Source organism: Sceloporus occidentalis, unplaced genomic scaffold (genome assembly GCF_023333645.1).
Source record: "Sceloporus occidentalis isolate IW3139 unplaced genomic scaffold, rSceOcc1.0.p SCAF_85, whole genome shotgun sequence".
NCBI lineage: Eukaryota > Metazoa > Chordata > Lepidosauria > Squamata > Phrynosomatidae > Sceloporus > Sceloporus occidentalis.
Window position 1 is genome coordinate 1,918,028 of NW_028317065.1, and position 16,609 is coordinate 1,934,636.

Here is a 16,609-nt window from a genome sequence, read left to right on the forward strand (position 1 = left end):
AAGGTTGCATATAACTAAGAACTTATTCGATGCATAATTTCTTAACTGCTGACGCTGCACTTTAGCGCATATACTTGAACATTATCCACCATGATATATGGAGACTGGGTGCTTTCCCCACTGCAGTATATTTCATAAAGCTTTCATAATCACTCTAGAGGACAGAATACAATCAATTATAAAATAAAAAGGTCGATGAAATACTAAAATAGCAGCACAGGAGACACACAATATTGGATTAGCGAAGGAATATCCCTCATTACTGCTATTTCACGTCTATCCTGCTCACTGATCGGATTATATGTTGATGGGACAGTATTGATGGAATAAGTAAGTAGCGCTGCCCGTCAGTGGGAAATCCAAGTTTGTCTAATGCTGGTTAACCCTAACATTGTAGAGAAAGAGACAAGTTTTATTATACAACCCTACCTTTACTTTGAGTCAGTACTTACTTTAAGCCAAAAATCACTTCATAGAACAAAACCATGAACTGGACAAGCACAATAAACAGAGAAAACACTTTTAGTTGTATAAAAAGAATTAAAAACTTGTATGGGATATATCTGGATTTGTTACATATGGTTTAAAAAAAAAGTTAACTTTCTTATTAACCTGTTCCTTTCTGGCATTCCCACTTCAGCAAAGGTTTAGTGTTTGTTTCTTGAATATTTTTCTGTACCCTATTCGCTCAGAAAAATCACTCCAAAGGAAAGGGGGAGAGGGTGTGCACAGAGGCTCCGCCATTTTGCAGAAGTACCTGGATAACAGAGCTGATAAGAAGTGGAGCTGCGGAAAAGGAGACAGAGACATGGAAGCTGTTGACGGAGATCGTAGGGAAACACTGAACCCTATTATAGAAGCTGTAATTCAGTAATAGCCAGGGAGCAATCTGTAGTATAGTACTAGTACTACTTAATACCAAATGAATATAAAATAAAATGATCATTTATACTGCAGTGCCACTAGTACACTTTTATTATGAACAGAAACTACTTTATATTGCATTATTAAGTTTAATTTGTGAATGGGAGGTGTGGAAAGTTCAGTGCGTCAGAGACTTTCTGCCTTTCAACATCCTTCGCAGGATCACTTCTATTCCACCCCTGGTGCTTATCCGTTTTAGCCACCCGTGAGTCCTCTTGCGCTTCAGGAACTTTGGCTGGTATTCCATGCCCCTCTTCCTGTTGCGAACAAGCTGCAAACTCCAATGCGAGGGAACAGAGCGTGCCAGGATTCCATTTCCTGCGGCTTGAGAGGAGGATGGGGCCTGCGCCAGGTTAATAGCCTGAGATAGATTTGCAAAGGTCCTCTGTTGGGCACAGACAGGAGGCACCGCTTGCTTCACCAGCAACAACCTTTTCAAAACAAAGAGAACATGTTTCAGTGTAGAATTCACATTTCATCGAAACGGGCAGTTTTGTTCCCCCGCCAATAAATAAATGCATATTACAGTATTATACTTAATTTATGCATTATGCACCCGATAAATCATTCAAGTTATTTACACTGAAGTGGCGTAATATACGTTAACACGTTTAATATTTTCTGCCTGACTGAATGCACCTCACAATCTAAAAAAATGCTTGGACAATATTAAAGGCACACTCTGGCCATCATATGCATTTAAATTATGGCTTTCTCCTGCTTGGAAATGCATAGGGGGATTCTACAGACCCCCTCCCCTGCATGCCTTTGTTCCTGACCCCGACTCCTAGGCTTGCTGACGACATGTTCGGCTGAACACATCACACATTCTATACTCCCCACCAGCAAGCTCCAGTGCTGGTTCGTGTGAGAGTTCCATTGGGTCTAACAAGGCCACTTGGGTGCATGCACCTGCGTGATCCCACTGATTTGAAAAGGGGTGCCCTCCTAACACTGATTGGCTGCTTCAACCAGCCAGAAGTGGCACAAAAACTGGACCATAGAGGAGGGCATGGCATTGCCACTTCTGGTAAAGGTCAGTTACTTTCTATCTCCTACAAGTTTTACATTATGACCACTGACAGGGTAAGCCTACGTATATGAGCCACTTTGACCAAAACTGGGATGGCTAGAAGACTGGGTCAGAACATAACCAAAACTGCAGCTCTTGTGGTATGTTGCCGGTCTGCAGTGGTCAGTACCTATCAAAAGTGGTCCAAAGAAGGAAAGGTTGTGAACCAGCGACAGGGTCATGGGTGGCCAAGGCTCACTGATGCACGTGGGGGGCGTGTGGACAAATGCAACAGATGAGCTACCGTAGCTCAAATTGCTGAAACAGTTAATGCTGGTTCTGACAGAAAGGCATCAAAACACATAGAACATCACAGTTTGTTGCATATGGGGCTGCGTACCCGAAGACCAGTCGGGGTGCCTATGCCGAAACCATGTCCACTGCCGAAAGCGCTTCCAATGGGCATGTGAGCATAAGAACTGGACCACAGAGCAATGGAAGGTGGCCTGGTCCGATGAATAATGTTTTCTGTTACATCACGTGGATGGCCGGATGCGTGTGCATCACTAACCTGGAGAACACATGGTACAAGGATGCATCCATGAAGGCCCCACCTCGCAACTTACAGCACTTAAAGCATCTGCTGCAAACATCTTGGTGTCAGATACCACAGCACACCTTCAGAGGTCTAGTCTCGTGGTGTCCATGCCTGGACAGGTCAGGGCTTTGCTGGCAGCAAAAGTGGGACCTACACATTATTAGGCAGGTGGTCATAATGTCATGTCTGATCAGTGTACAGTGCACTCATTATCCTGGAACAGAAGTAATGATTTATAAAAGAATTGCTGGGACTCCCCTTTAAATAGAATCATAGCTCCTGTCAGTCATATATACATCCTGTATATATCTTCCTATTTCCTAGATCATATATATGATCTTTGTGAAGTTACAATAGAGGTAAGACACACATACACAATCCAGACATATATTTAGATGTCACTCCACCTGCACACCAGCGGATGACCTTCATACCGTAACGCATCATAGCACCATATACCCAATCGTCAGCCATCGTGTAACCCGCGCCATGTTTCCGCTGTTACAGAAAAATCACTAAGCTGCCACCCGGGACGATCAAAACAGCGCAATATCCCCGTTCTAACTGTTCACAAACCTGCTCAAGACTCCCAACATCCCCATGCTGCCCAGTGGGTCCGCCTACTTCCGCACGGGCGCTATAACATTGGCTGCTTCCGGCAACCTAGTCACATGACCTTCGCTGTGCATACTGGGAAGCTCGTATCCCAATACAGTGTATTGGGTTTGTATTGCTTTTATATAAGGCAGACGTAGCATCTGCTGTAAAGAAGACGCTTAGTGTAACTTACTCGTTGCCAACCACAATATGGTGCACACTCCCCTCCCACTGTAGTTACGAAAACAACACTTAACGTGTTAACAGCCGTCAACGCAAAAGGCGCTTCCTATAGAGCCAATACTGTGGTGTTGTGTGAGCCGGGCCTGCACGGCGCCACTCCCCTACCTCGCTGAAGTTTGGCGGGTGGGGCTGTTAGTGGCTTGCTGTCTGTGATTTGTAGCAGGGCCCTGCCAGCAGTGCTTGGAGGCCGAGAGCTGGGGGTAGATATATCCTAAGATGGACGGTCTCCGCAGCGTGGGGCTGGCCGCGGCTGTGCTGGCCGGCGCTGGAGGAGCGGCTTTAGTCACTTGGAGTTATATTTTGGCCCGGAGGAATAAACCGAAGCCCAAAGACACCCCCGAAACGGCACACAGCAAACCTCCCGCCGAAAGCGCTCATTTCAGCGCGCCGGCTGCAGTGCAACCCCATCAGGTACAACGTTACACCGACCTCTTTCAATATACATATTGTCGGCCTGCGTTCCACTTATGCCTTGCGTAATGAATATGGTAATCGTTGTTTTACCCCGGTGTGTGTCGTAAAGCAGATAACAGCTTGGGTGCTGGGATGACAAACCACCTAAGTGTCCCTTCTTCAGCACTGTCAGTCCCTCTTCTGTAGGAGTTAAGCATGATTGCTGGGCATGTTCGTGGAAACAGCAGAAAGCAAGTCTGTTAATTAAATTGTGTGAATAATATGCATTCTTCTGCTAATCAAGTCAAGAGGGTCATATAAGTCTCCGTAAAGCCCACCCCTACACCAAAGTGCCCCTCTTTGACGATCTGGACTTTAGAGAGTTATGGTTTCCTGCGGTCCTTTTGGTAAAATGTAATCTCATTGGACTAACTACAGTCAGAATTGGGGATCGGACTGTACATTGGTCTATTCCCTCCGATCCTGCAGTCACAACAGGTGGAAACGGCTGTTGTTTGCGTGGCCGACAATTGATTAGAGACTAGTTCAGTGACACTTCATATATCATGGCGTCTGTTTTATCATATATCTCCAGTCCTCTTCATACAGAGCAGATGCGTGACAGAAAGTAAGGAAGTAACACCGTGTTTTTATCACGGGTGTGAAATGAACAGTCACGTGTTTTTTTAATTATAATCAGGGCAGAACTCGGGTTGAAAAGCCGCCCTGGCGCTCTAAGGCCAGTTGCTGCTAAATGACATACGTGTAGCTACCACCTGGATGGCCAGTGTGGGCCTTATTACTACTATTATTATTATTGATACACTAGCTGGGGGGAATGCATTGCGAGCAGTTGGATGTTCACAGGCGCAGAGATCCATTGTACAGAGCTGTGGAATATGACAGTGCTATATTACTCATTTAGTAATAGACACCGAGAAGTCTACCCGGCTGTGAGGAATCCGTCGACGGGAAAGTGCTCGCACGTCAAAGCTGGACTTTAACTACATGAATCCTATGAATAGCGAGTCTAATTCAATATATCGTTCTGTGTTCTTTTGTGCCTCATCTATCAACTTTTTGGTATTAAGAATATTTTGCGGCTGCGTTTGTATGATGAGCTTGGAGTGGAAACGTCTTGCTTTCTAAACATGGCTAGACGGATAATTAAGGTAATGTTTTCCTGCTTGTCGGTCCTTTTGAAATGTTAGTAGAGCTGGTGTTATTCTAGGTTTGTGACACTGTTGGAGAATGCAGAAGGTGGCGCTTTCATCCTGTGTCCAATTTTGCCCTCTTCTGCGAGCGTACTAATTCATGCAACGCCCCCCACCCCCTTACCTGAGCTGTAGTTGTTTCGATGCCGCTCGCAGACATCCACAGGGGTGAATAACTTCTCTTGTTCCGCCCAAAGGAAGCAGGAACGGAGCAGAGTCACGTGATGTTATGTAAATTCAAGTGACTCCGCTGGGTTCCTGCTTTCCCTGGGCAGAACATTAGATGCTGTGCGTGTGAGCAATACAAAGGCAGCCTTGCGGGAGTTCACAGGATTACTGAGACGGCAGGTATATTATTATTATTATTATTATCTTTTATTTATATAGCGCCCACCGTTTACGCAGCGCTTAATACAATAAATAAATTCAAGGGACTAAGACAAACCGATATATTTGGTTGAGAGAGCCCTGCTCGCAAGCTTACAATCTAGAGGGAAATGGGGTGACAAACATAAGGCACAGAGAAAGGGTGAGAGGTAGCGTGGTGGTTGTATCAGTGAGAAGGAAGTTCTAGCAGCTATGATGGTGCGGCTTCTCTGAAGAAGTGGGTTTTGAGATGTTTCTTGACTGTCGGGAGGGAGGGTGATGCTGAAGGTTCGGTGGAAGTAGATTCCAGAGATATGGGGCAGCTCGAGTGAAATCTTGTAGACGGGAAAAGGAAGAGGTGATAAGTGAGGAGGAGAGCCTTAGCCCATGGGAAGAACGTAGGGATCGAGTAGGAGAGTATTTGCTAATGAGGTCAGAAATGTACGGAGGAGCAGTATTATGGATGGCCTTATATGTCAGTACCAGGATCTTAAATTTAATTCTAAAGGTAGTTGGGAGCCAGTGGAGGGTTCCACAGAGGGGGGAAGCAGAAGAGGAGCGACGTGCAAGGAAGATGAGCCTAGCAGCGACATTTAGGATAGACTGTAGAGGAGCGAGTCGAGACAGTGGAGTGCCAACCAGAAGAGTTTTTGTGGATACTTGGGTGAGGAATGGGCGTGCACGAGAGATGTTTTTTTAGGTGCAAGCGGCAGGGACTGAATGTGAGGGATGAAGGAGAGGTTTGAGTCAGATGACCGCCCATAACACACAGAATACCGCCCGCACATGGAAGTTTTTTGACGGCTCCCACTGCAGTCCTCTAGTTCAGTCTGCAGCAACATGTTTTATGATGTTGGGTGCATTATCTCAGTAGTTGTAAACAAGCAATTCAGATCACAGTTCTATTCTTCGCATGTTCTGAATGCGTAAAGTGCTGCTGTTACATAGATGACTAAACTTTTTTGTTACATTTATGTCTAATCGATAACAATTCCAGACAAAAATTACACTTTATAAAAGTTATAGCAAAAAGTGTGGCGTCCTGCTTGGGCTCTACTCTAAAATCCACTGGAGAGACATCTCATCTTACCTAAAGTTTCAGGGTTAGAGTGGTGTATGGGGGGTATAATGAATTTCAGAGTGGCATATCTGGGGGAGTGGTGTATATGGGGAGGTAGAGTGGTGTATGGGGGTATAATGAATTTCAGAGTGGCATATCTGGGGGAGGCAGAGTGGTGAATCAGGGAGTGTAATGAATTTCAGGGTGGTGCAGGGCATTTATGGGGGGCGGAGCGGCATATCAGGGTGCACAGTGGCATATAGGGAGGTATAAAGCATAAATGGGGGCGAGTGGCATATTGGAAGTTATAAGGCATACCAGGGGGCACAGTGGCATATAGGGGGTATAAGGCATATCGATATTAGGCATATCAGGGGGCATAAGACATATCTGGGGGTAAAAGCTATATCAGGGGGCTCAGTTGCATATCACTGGCATATAAGGAGTATAAGGCATATCGTGGGCACAGTGGCATATCAGGGGGCACAGTGGAATCTCTGGCATATAGGAGGTATAAGGCATATATGGGGGCAGAGTGGCAAACTGGGGTCAGATGCGCATAACTGGGGGCAGTTTGGTAAATAAAAGAAAACATAAACAAGACTTTTTTCTCATAGTTTTTATTAAATATGAAAAATAGTTAACATATGAATTAATATTTACTAATAACTTTGTATTAAAACCTAGTTTGAGAAACACTGTGTTTGGGTTCTTGTAGTTTTTATTATTATGTCAGTAAAATAAGAAGGTGAATAGAGAAATGCCATTGTGATAAAGAGATGAAAGTGTAAATTGTAAGGTTTTTTATTACATAATTTTAAATTAAAAAAAATTGCATTTTTTTTATCCGATTAATCGAAAAAATAATCGGCCAACTAATCGATTATTAAAATAATCGTTAGTTGCAGCCCTAGATTTAAGTATTACACGAGGCCAATCAAGCTTTTTTTTGCCCACTGTAGTTGGCTCTTTATTATGCATAGTGACGCTGATGAAACTAGAGTCTCTTGGAAACTCACCTACAAAGTCTTACATTAATGAAAAAAAAAAACGACAATTGTCATTTTTCTACAATGACAATTGAAAGGGATTATAAATGTCTGAGAACAATTACTAACCATCACCGTCGGAAGTGGTCTGCAGTTCTATGATGTTGGGTGTAGAGCCCTGTACGGGACTGTTTTATAAATCCTGCTCCAGCGGAATTTCTGACCATTACCGCCCACTCCCGCAATGTGTGTGTTCCGCTCCTGCAACATGTGTCCAATTCCACCAGCTCTCGCAAACATTCTCATTCACAGATACTCATTCATTCCCTCAATCACGCATATTCGACGAGCACTCCTAATAGAAGATAGTGCCGGTAGGGTGGGTGGATTGGTGCAGTGTGTACTGCAGAGAAAACAGGTTCTGCTATTGGGAGACATGCTTTTGAAACTGTTCTTTTATGTCAAAGGAGAAGCATCTGCCAAGCAAGCAGATCTTGGTTCTGGGACTTGATGGATCTGGAAAAACAAGTGTACTTAATTCCATTTTAACGAACAGAGGGGGAAACCACACAACACCGACAGAAGGTTTTAATGCCATGTGTATTAACACCGGGGAATCCAGAATGGAGTTACTAGAAGGTAAGAACAGATTGTTTGTTTGTAAAAAAGCTGCTGAAGATGGAAACCTTGTATAATTTTTGTAATGTGCATGAATGATATTGCACTGGGTATCCAAGGTATAGAGACAAATGAAATGAAACATCTTGGTAACAGAACAAGGTTCCTATGTAATTTCTACATGATCAGATATGTGCAAATGGGCCAAAGACGATTCAGGGAAAATTTTTGATTCGTGAGGCTTTATAAATGCGGATCCAAAATTTGTTGTCTGACACCCACCTTCACTCTCATGCTCTCTGAATGTCTCCCTACCATCTCCTCCAACTTCTTCCCTGTATCGCAGCTCCGCTTCTTCTCTAGCATCCTCTTCCATTTTTGCGGAAGTTCAGCAGGAGGTCATGTCTCCTGAGATGCGGGCGAAGAAAGAAGACAGAAGATGAAGAAGCGAAACTGTGAGAGAGAGAAGCGGTCGGCGGAGAACGTAGGGGGACACTCAGAGAGTGTGTGAGAGAGCCGGAATGAATAAACCCACAAAATTCAAACGGAAATTCTGCGCTTTCTGCTTCGTTTTGTGTTCGTTTTTTCAGGAGTTTTGTCTTGTTTTTGGATAATCTGAATGCACGGGGAAATACATTAGGAGTTATATATAAAGAGTAATTCCAGCATGTTTTAAAAGGGGATGCTATGCTTATAAAAGAACATAAATAAGCCTAATGTTTTCCCTTATATCCTTTGTTACGAGTTTTGCTCTTGTTATTCAAAATATGTAATCTCTTGCATTTTTCCCTTTTTCTGTCTATAGTTGGGGGCAGTGAACCACTGCGGCCTTACTGGGAGAGATATCTCTCTAGAGCACTTGCTGTAATTTTTGTTGTGGACTCGGCGGATCACAGTCGTCTTCCACTTGCCAAGAAGCACCTTCACCAACTGATTCAGCAAGACTCATCTGTACCATTGCTGGTCCTTGCCAATAAGCAGGTAATGATTATTTATATGTGTATATTTATATATATTCATATATAGGGTCAGTATTTTTTCAACACTTTGTCGGGTATTACTTCCTACTATTACAAATACATCTCTGCTGTGTACACAGATTAGTTATTTCAGCTAAACAATTTAACCTCTTCATGACAAGGGGTGTAGAAGACCTAAGCAAAATGGCAAAGAAAGTGCTATAAAATGTATAAAAAAAAATCTATACTATAATAGAAAAAAACAAATATTATTTTTCATGTATTTCCACCCCAAAAAAAAAAAAAGTCGTTTGTGTTGGCGCATTAAATATGAAAAATGTAAATCATGGATTAACAAATGCAGTGAAAATGACAGGCCTAAAAACACTTTAGGGTATGAAAAGCCCGTGGCCCTGAATGGATTAAACCACGATGCCCTTTTCATTATTTGTGTACATAAGTTAAACATTTTTTTTTCAGGACTAATATGATGATATAATAAGTTTTGAAACCATAGAAATACCTGTAGAGCAAAAATTAGTAGCTATAATGTTTAAGTAAAATTGAGTAGGTGTCACTGCTGGACATTAACCTAATTGATGTTCAGCGACATCTGCTGATTATGTATATGTGGGATATTGCCATAAACTAAATAAATATCTAAAGCATTTATAGGTGTGCATTTGTACTTTTAATAGTGACATATTTCAAGTCAGCCGAACCAGTGCATACAGTCTGAAAACACCATCAGTATTTTGTGTTGTTTCTTTTTCCATCCTAGGATCTCCATGATGCATACCATATCACTGAAATCCATGACGCTCTTGCACTGTCTGAAGTTTGTGAAGATAGGAAGCTGTTTTTGATTGGGACACACGTGACTAATGATGGTGAAATATCATCTGGACTCCAGGACACAGTGGAATTTCTTGCACAGTTGATTTCTGAGTATTCTGATATAAAAACATAATTAAAATATATATATATATATATATATATATATATATATATATATATATATGCTAGCATATACCAAATCCATCAAATGATGTCACACATGAACAATTTTACTAAAATATCTAGTGCAGAGGAATTGCTTTGACATCCTAGGGGATAGTGGGGTCTATTCACAAAAAGGTTGCATTGTTGATTTAATGATTTCCTTTAACCCTAAACACCCCATCAGTAACTTAAAACAGGACCTTTCACCCCCAGTGGGAGATCAGCTGATGAGCATGCAGGAAAAATGTAAAAAAATAAATACATTCATCCCTATGCAACATAAAAATAAAAAACAATGGCACGTGCATTTTTAACAATATTCTTTTAGAAAATAACGACATACACAACGCCACTAACATTTAACTGTTTTTAAAGTAAAGACGTGTTGCATGGGCACATTTGTGGGCTGAAACTCCCGTGCCAAAATGAGAAGGGTGATAGTTGTTGTAGCTCTTAAAATTGGTTGCAGCAACGGCCCAAAGATTTCCATACCTGTGGACGTGTATTCTCTACCTATATTTCAAGTGTTTTAGGGAATTTATGTGTACTGCATCCCATTATGTGCTGTTGCCTACGTGAGCTTTGTGTGTGATATAAAATGTACAAGGAACTATATTTGATATGAGGGAGTGAGGGCATAAAAAAATATATAAAAATAAAAAATACTTTTATTACTAATTTAGTTTAGCCTATGGGGGGGCGGAGAATTTTTTATATAAGCGTGTGTCACCGTCATGTCACATGAGGGGATTTACAGTATGTATTTTAGTGTGTGTGTGTGTGTGTGTGTGTGTGTATGTATGTTACTCGGTTTTTAGGAGTAGCTTTGGGTACATCTTGGATGGAGGATCCAGCTTTTTTTTTTTTGTTTGTTTTGTTACCACACTGGCCCACAGTAGTATAATTATTATCTGTGACCCCATTAGGAGTCATAGATATCATCTAGAAAATATGAACCAGTCAACTCCTGCGACATGCTGGTACAGCATACATTTTTGAACTTTTCCTGCTTTGTTATCCTGTGGATAAAATAAGTAGGGTTATGTAAATGAGGTGAATACAATCTTCCAAACGGCATCGTAAATGGAGTTGAGTAACCCGCTGTGGTCTCAACAACGTGGCTTGACCCAGACTGTCAAGGGAGTTGGAGAAATGCTGGCTTTTGCACAGGCGTAGAGAGCTGAACAGTGTTGGTGTCTGGCCAAGCTTGACCTACTACCCACAGACTATCGTGCGAAAGGAAAAAACAGATTCAGATCTCCCGACTACACAGCATGGCCATTAGATCTTTAAATACCACATGAAAAAACACATGAAAAGTGAGAGAACAAGTAGATGTGTGTTTACAGCTTTGAACCCTTCATCCTCATGCAGTTGTCTTATGAGGTCATATATTACATGATCAAATGTATACAGTTCTGGCTCAAACTGTTACATTTGGAACAATGACCAGACACAATATATTGGCTTCTGCTTAGACCTCCAGGCTTAGCAGCAAAAACAAAACTCTGTTTCCATAGGACTCAGTGTTCAAAAATAGAATATATCGTGAGTAATCTATAGTCAAGAAAAAACATTTAATATTGTCCTTGGACAATGGTACCGCTTTAAGTATTCCAACAGGTATAGAACGGGTCTGTTAACAGGTTAATGTCCCAAAGGTAGGGAAAAATTTGAAACACTGTAATGAAATTTTTCTGGATCCTTTTTTTTTGTTGTTGTTTTTACTAAATTTTAACAGGTTCTTTCAAAAAGGGTTGACCAAGATTGACTCCACCATCTCTGTCTTCTCAGTTTGAATGTATTTGAGAAGAAGTATAATCAACCTTTTATCGCAAATCAGATACTCTCATTATTGTAATACACTATTGCTTCTCCTTATGAGAGGTGTGTAACCCAAACACATCCTTGGAGACGCTGACCTATCAAACCAGATACTAGGAGAGACCCAAATGTCTCCAGTCCTCATTAAAACCTTGGCTTGTCGTTATTTAAAGATAACTCTTGAGACGCCTCCATTCAAGCAGGCATATCAACCGTAACATACAGGGGCAAAAACCTAATTGTGAGTCTTAATATGATCAGACAATATAGAAAAGAGGAAGTCAGTTCCCGACTGTGTGACCAGGACAATCTGTAACACTTCCTCCTTGATTTTGGGGCAAAAACCCTTTGAGTCTCCACCTACGCTTTTGTTAAGGGAATGGGGTTTTCTTTTTTAATTTTTTTCAGTTTCAGAGGGTGAAAGAAGATAAGTGTGTAAATGGGTAGTATTTTTATATGCGCAATTGGTGACAATGAGTGCCTTTTATATAGTTAATTTTCTAGATAGGGGGACCAAGAGGAAAAGGGTGGTGTGGGGTGGTATTGCTCATATAGACTGTAAGTCTACAGATGAAATGGTAGCACTGTATGGTATATGGGTATATTTAAGTCTGGGGGGGGGGGATATTTCTTGTGTGTTTGAGCAGGAACTGTGTAATGTGCTGCTGGGTGTTTTTATATAGCTATTTTACTATTGCGGCAGAGACTCTGGGAAATGGTGGCACTTGGGAGTTTAGATTTTTTTTTAATATGTACATAGCTTAGCGTCTCTGGTGATATTTTTGTATGGGTCAGATATTTTTTCAGGATCAGTCATTGAAAGCAACTTATTTTTTTGCTCGTCTGTATTTGGAATAAGTTTGTAATTTTGATCCGCGTTGTACTTTTAATTTACACAAATTTACTTTTTCTCAAAATAAATAACAGATATAAACATGGCAAACTCAATTGGTAAGTGTTGTCTGTACTTTTTTTCAGCGTTATTGGAAAGAAATGTAACTTCATATTTTGTATAAAATTGATTTATCTTTTCACCCATGGATACATAGTAGTACCAATGTGCATTTAATAATGCTTGTTTTAGTACAAATATATAATCTATTATATTGAGTAGATAACTGTTAATGCATCAATGCTCCATTAAGAAACATTTGTTGTGCGTGCCTATACTGTGTAAATGATCCTGTGTCTGACACGTCTTCTGTAATATACCTTTTTGAATGTCTGTTAGTGTTTATCATTTTTGTGATATCTTTTTAGAGTAGTAGAAAGCATCTTACAGCCTCAGCATTTAAACTATGTCAAAAAATAGACCTGGGGTGACTCTTCATGACCAGTTTTCCCACCCCTTTTGTTCCTCCATTTTTACTATATTTAATGCCATTTTATGTTGAATTTACCAACATTATATAGATATTGTTTTAGGAACACGTATGATTTCTTCTTGATACCATTTTCTATGTATAGTCCCATCATTTAGTATGAGTAATATACAAAAATAATAGAAATACATTAAAGAAAAACCCTACACTACAAATTAGATGCCACTACTGAACAGACGACCCAGAATTTTCTGTATGCATAGGGGTTTTTTTAATGCATGTGTGCAAGTGATGTTTCGTAGGCCCTTAAATTACATTTACATATATATATTATGCCAGCCCGACAGAATAAACGTCTGAGGATCAAGAAAACCAATGCAGGGTTAAGAGTGTGAAGCGTGACAGGTGAGAAGGTGATAGCTATGTACACAGTGGTAAGATAAGATAAGATATCTCAATAATAACTATAATTATTTTAACAAATACATATTATGATTTTACTTTGAATGAAGTCGTCTTGTGTGTGTTTATAATATGCAGGTACACATGTATTAGCTGTACGTCTTTTCGTGGACCCTCCAAAAGAGCAAGCTATACTTTTTAAAGAATATTTTCCAGCCAAGTTTCTGGAATCCATTGTTAACCTAGCAGTCTGATAAACTGTCTATTACACTTAGACACTTAACCAAGTGTTGTGGTCGTGGCCTGTTTTATGAAAAATTATGCTAATATTTAAATACACAATTTAGACAAAACACATCTAACAATACAACAATAAATTTGATTCAGGAATACAGTTAAATTATGTAAAGACGAATACCAACAGATGTTATGATATATAATGATATACTTTATTAATACCTCTAGCGGTACAAACAATATATCGAAAAAGGTTACCATAACAAAGATACAGACAGTCTACAATTATATTCTAATAACATTGTAATAACATATGTACTTAACATCAGAGAGTATCAGCATATCAAATGACTCCTTTGGTGCTCAGTTTCCAAAATGGCTCTAGATACCAGGATCATATAGAAGACTTTAAAGGATTATTTCAGTAGTTGTTTTCTAATTCTTAGTTACAATACTAGGCACTTAACTAGTCCTAGCTTCTTGGCACTTAAGTAGCCCAAGATGGAAGAGCAGCTTTCTATTTCATACTTTTTCTCTGGCAAACTTTCACAGCTCCCTTAGCTTCTGCCATGCTGCTTCCTTCCTCTCCTTCCAGTCTCTTCTTCTCCTCCCCCTTCTTCCTGGAGTTCCTGATATCCCATTGTTCCTGGCATAGCCCACATGGCTTTTCATGTAGGTAGCCATTATCTATGGTCTTAGATAAACAATAGATGTACACATCACTCACTCTCTAGTGCTACCTGGTGGTAGAGGTAAGGCACTTCTTAAACAATAGAACTAATTGGTATTGTAATGTATGCCACAGTTAGGGGAGTGGTTTATCCAAAGGGAGATACAGATATTGCGTCTGTGACGTGAATCACTAATAATGGACGATGCAATCCATGTCCACAACACCAAGTATCAGAGCGATCCTGGTTAGTAACTCTATAAAGTAATACTTCTGTGTCGGTTAAATTACAAGGCATCTGATATTCAGGAGAAACTGGGTCACACCCCATCACATAGACATTAAATGAGCTTTTTGTTAGTTACAAAACAGTAAAATGCATATTACGCCAACACCAAAAGCAACGCAATCCTTGGTAAGCAATATGGTCGTGTAAAATTAGATAGAACTGGCCATATAGTGTGATGGAATTCCCAATATTCTCTTTCATGTATGCCACCGATAAGTAATAAATAGCTTGAGTTACTGAAGCCATATATAGCCTTATATGCAATTCTGGCTGATGTTTGATAGGGATGTAGGGAGTGTTTATTTAGGGTAAATCAGAATTTTATTGTAATTTTCAAATAATGCAGGGAAGGGGTACAGAAGGGAAAAAAGGGAGGGGAAGGGGAGGGGAAAAGAATCCATATAGGCGATACACAGTGCGCCAACGCATTACAAAAGAAGGGCAATAATAGTGTACATGGACAGATCACACGCAAGAACACACGGAGTGCCCATACAACGAAGGAACCACAGTCCGGAAACACAATGCGGAAGAACCATCCCGTGCACCTAGCCGGACATAGCATATATATGAGGATCGTGAACAGTTGCGTAGAAATTATCGTAATATTTGCCAGCTTTCAAAGCCGGGAATGGTAAGGCACTTAGAGGTAGAGCAAGGCCAGGCTGCAACATTTAAATTTATTAGCTTGGGTGTAACTTCAGGATAAATTGGAAGTGTATTGCGAGCCCTACCAACAGGCAACGCGAGAGCTCTCGGAAGAGCCGGAACCCAATGGCTCACATGCCAGAGGGATGCGTAGAGCAGACCAGAAAGAAAGGGCAAGGAAGGAAAAGAAAAAGGGTAGGGAGGAACTGGAAGGGGGGGGGCCAAAGGAGGGAGGGACAGGGTACAGACGGGAGAGGAAAACAGAGAGGACCAGAGAGGAAGGGAAGAGTAGAAGGAAAAAAAAAAAAAAAAAAGGATAAGCTACAACACAAGGACAAAGAAAGACAGAGGAAGAAAGAGGAGAAAAAAAGATGGCAAAGACGTACAGTACACAAATCACTCCAACAAGGGACGAATAACAGGGTCACTCACGAAAGACAGCCAATAAAACCACGTGGCCTGATACCGCTCCACGCTCCCAGAAGCAACATGATGAAGTTCATCCAGGACCCGAATCCGCTCCACCCTGAGCACCCACTCAGCGAACGTGGGGGGGGCAGGACAGCCCCAGTGTAAAGGGATTAAAGCCTTAGCGGCCACCAACAGATGGCAAAGTACCGATTCCTGAAAGCTCTTGACAGATTGGGGCATATGGAAAAGAAGGAAACACTCCGGAGTAAGAGGGGGAACTGAGTCCGTAAAGCGGTGAAGCGTGGAATGGATAGCAGTCCAGAAAGGGATAATACCCGGACACTCCCACCAGATGTGAAGGAGGGAACCTGGGGTGGCGTTACACCGCCAACAACGGTCAGGAACATCAGGGCGGTAGGTAGAGAGTAGTGCAGGGGGTCGATACCAGAGGGCCAGTAACTTGTACGACATTTCCTGATCCCTGGCACTCCTGGAACAGCGGTAATTGCGAACACATATCCTCTCCCACTGGGGCCGCGTGAAGGTGAGTCCCAGCTCCGATTCCCAACGACCCATAAACGCCGGTGGCACGGGGTTAAAAGCGTCGAGGAGGAGGCCGTACAGACGGGAAACACCATGAGCCAATAAGGAGGGTGCCACACAGATATCCTCAAACACAGTGAGGGCACGAGAAAGATTGTGTTGCCGGGGTAGAGAGCAACAGAAACTACGAAGCTGCGCGTACTTAAAAACATCGGAAAAGGAGGGAGGTGAAGAGGGGGAGAGCTGATTCAGGGGCTTAAGGCCCGCAGGCGACCAATAAGAGCGGAT

The 16,609-nt window shown here is 41.6% G+C and overlaps 1 protein-coding gene across 1 annotated transcript; it reads left to right on the top strand.

Annotated features, from left to right (window-relative positions):
* The first annotated feature begins 8,019 nt into the window (after window positions 1-8,019).
* On the top strand, window positions 8,020-9,943 carry LOC149285063 (ADP-ribosylation factor-like protein 9). The gene is made up of 3 exons (XM_089495857.1): window positions 8,020-8,035; window positions 8,820-8,995; window positions 9,755-9,943. Exons 1-3 carry the CDS (start codon window positions 8,020-8,022, stop codon window positions 9,941-9,943), a joined length of 381 nt encoding a protein of 126 aa, XP_089351983.1.
* The last annotated feature ends 6,666 nt before the right edge of the window (window positions 9,944-16,609 follow it).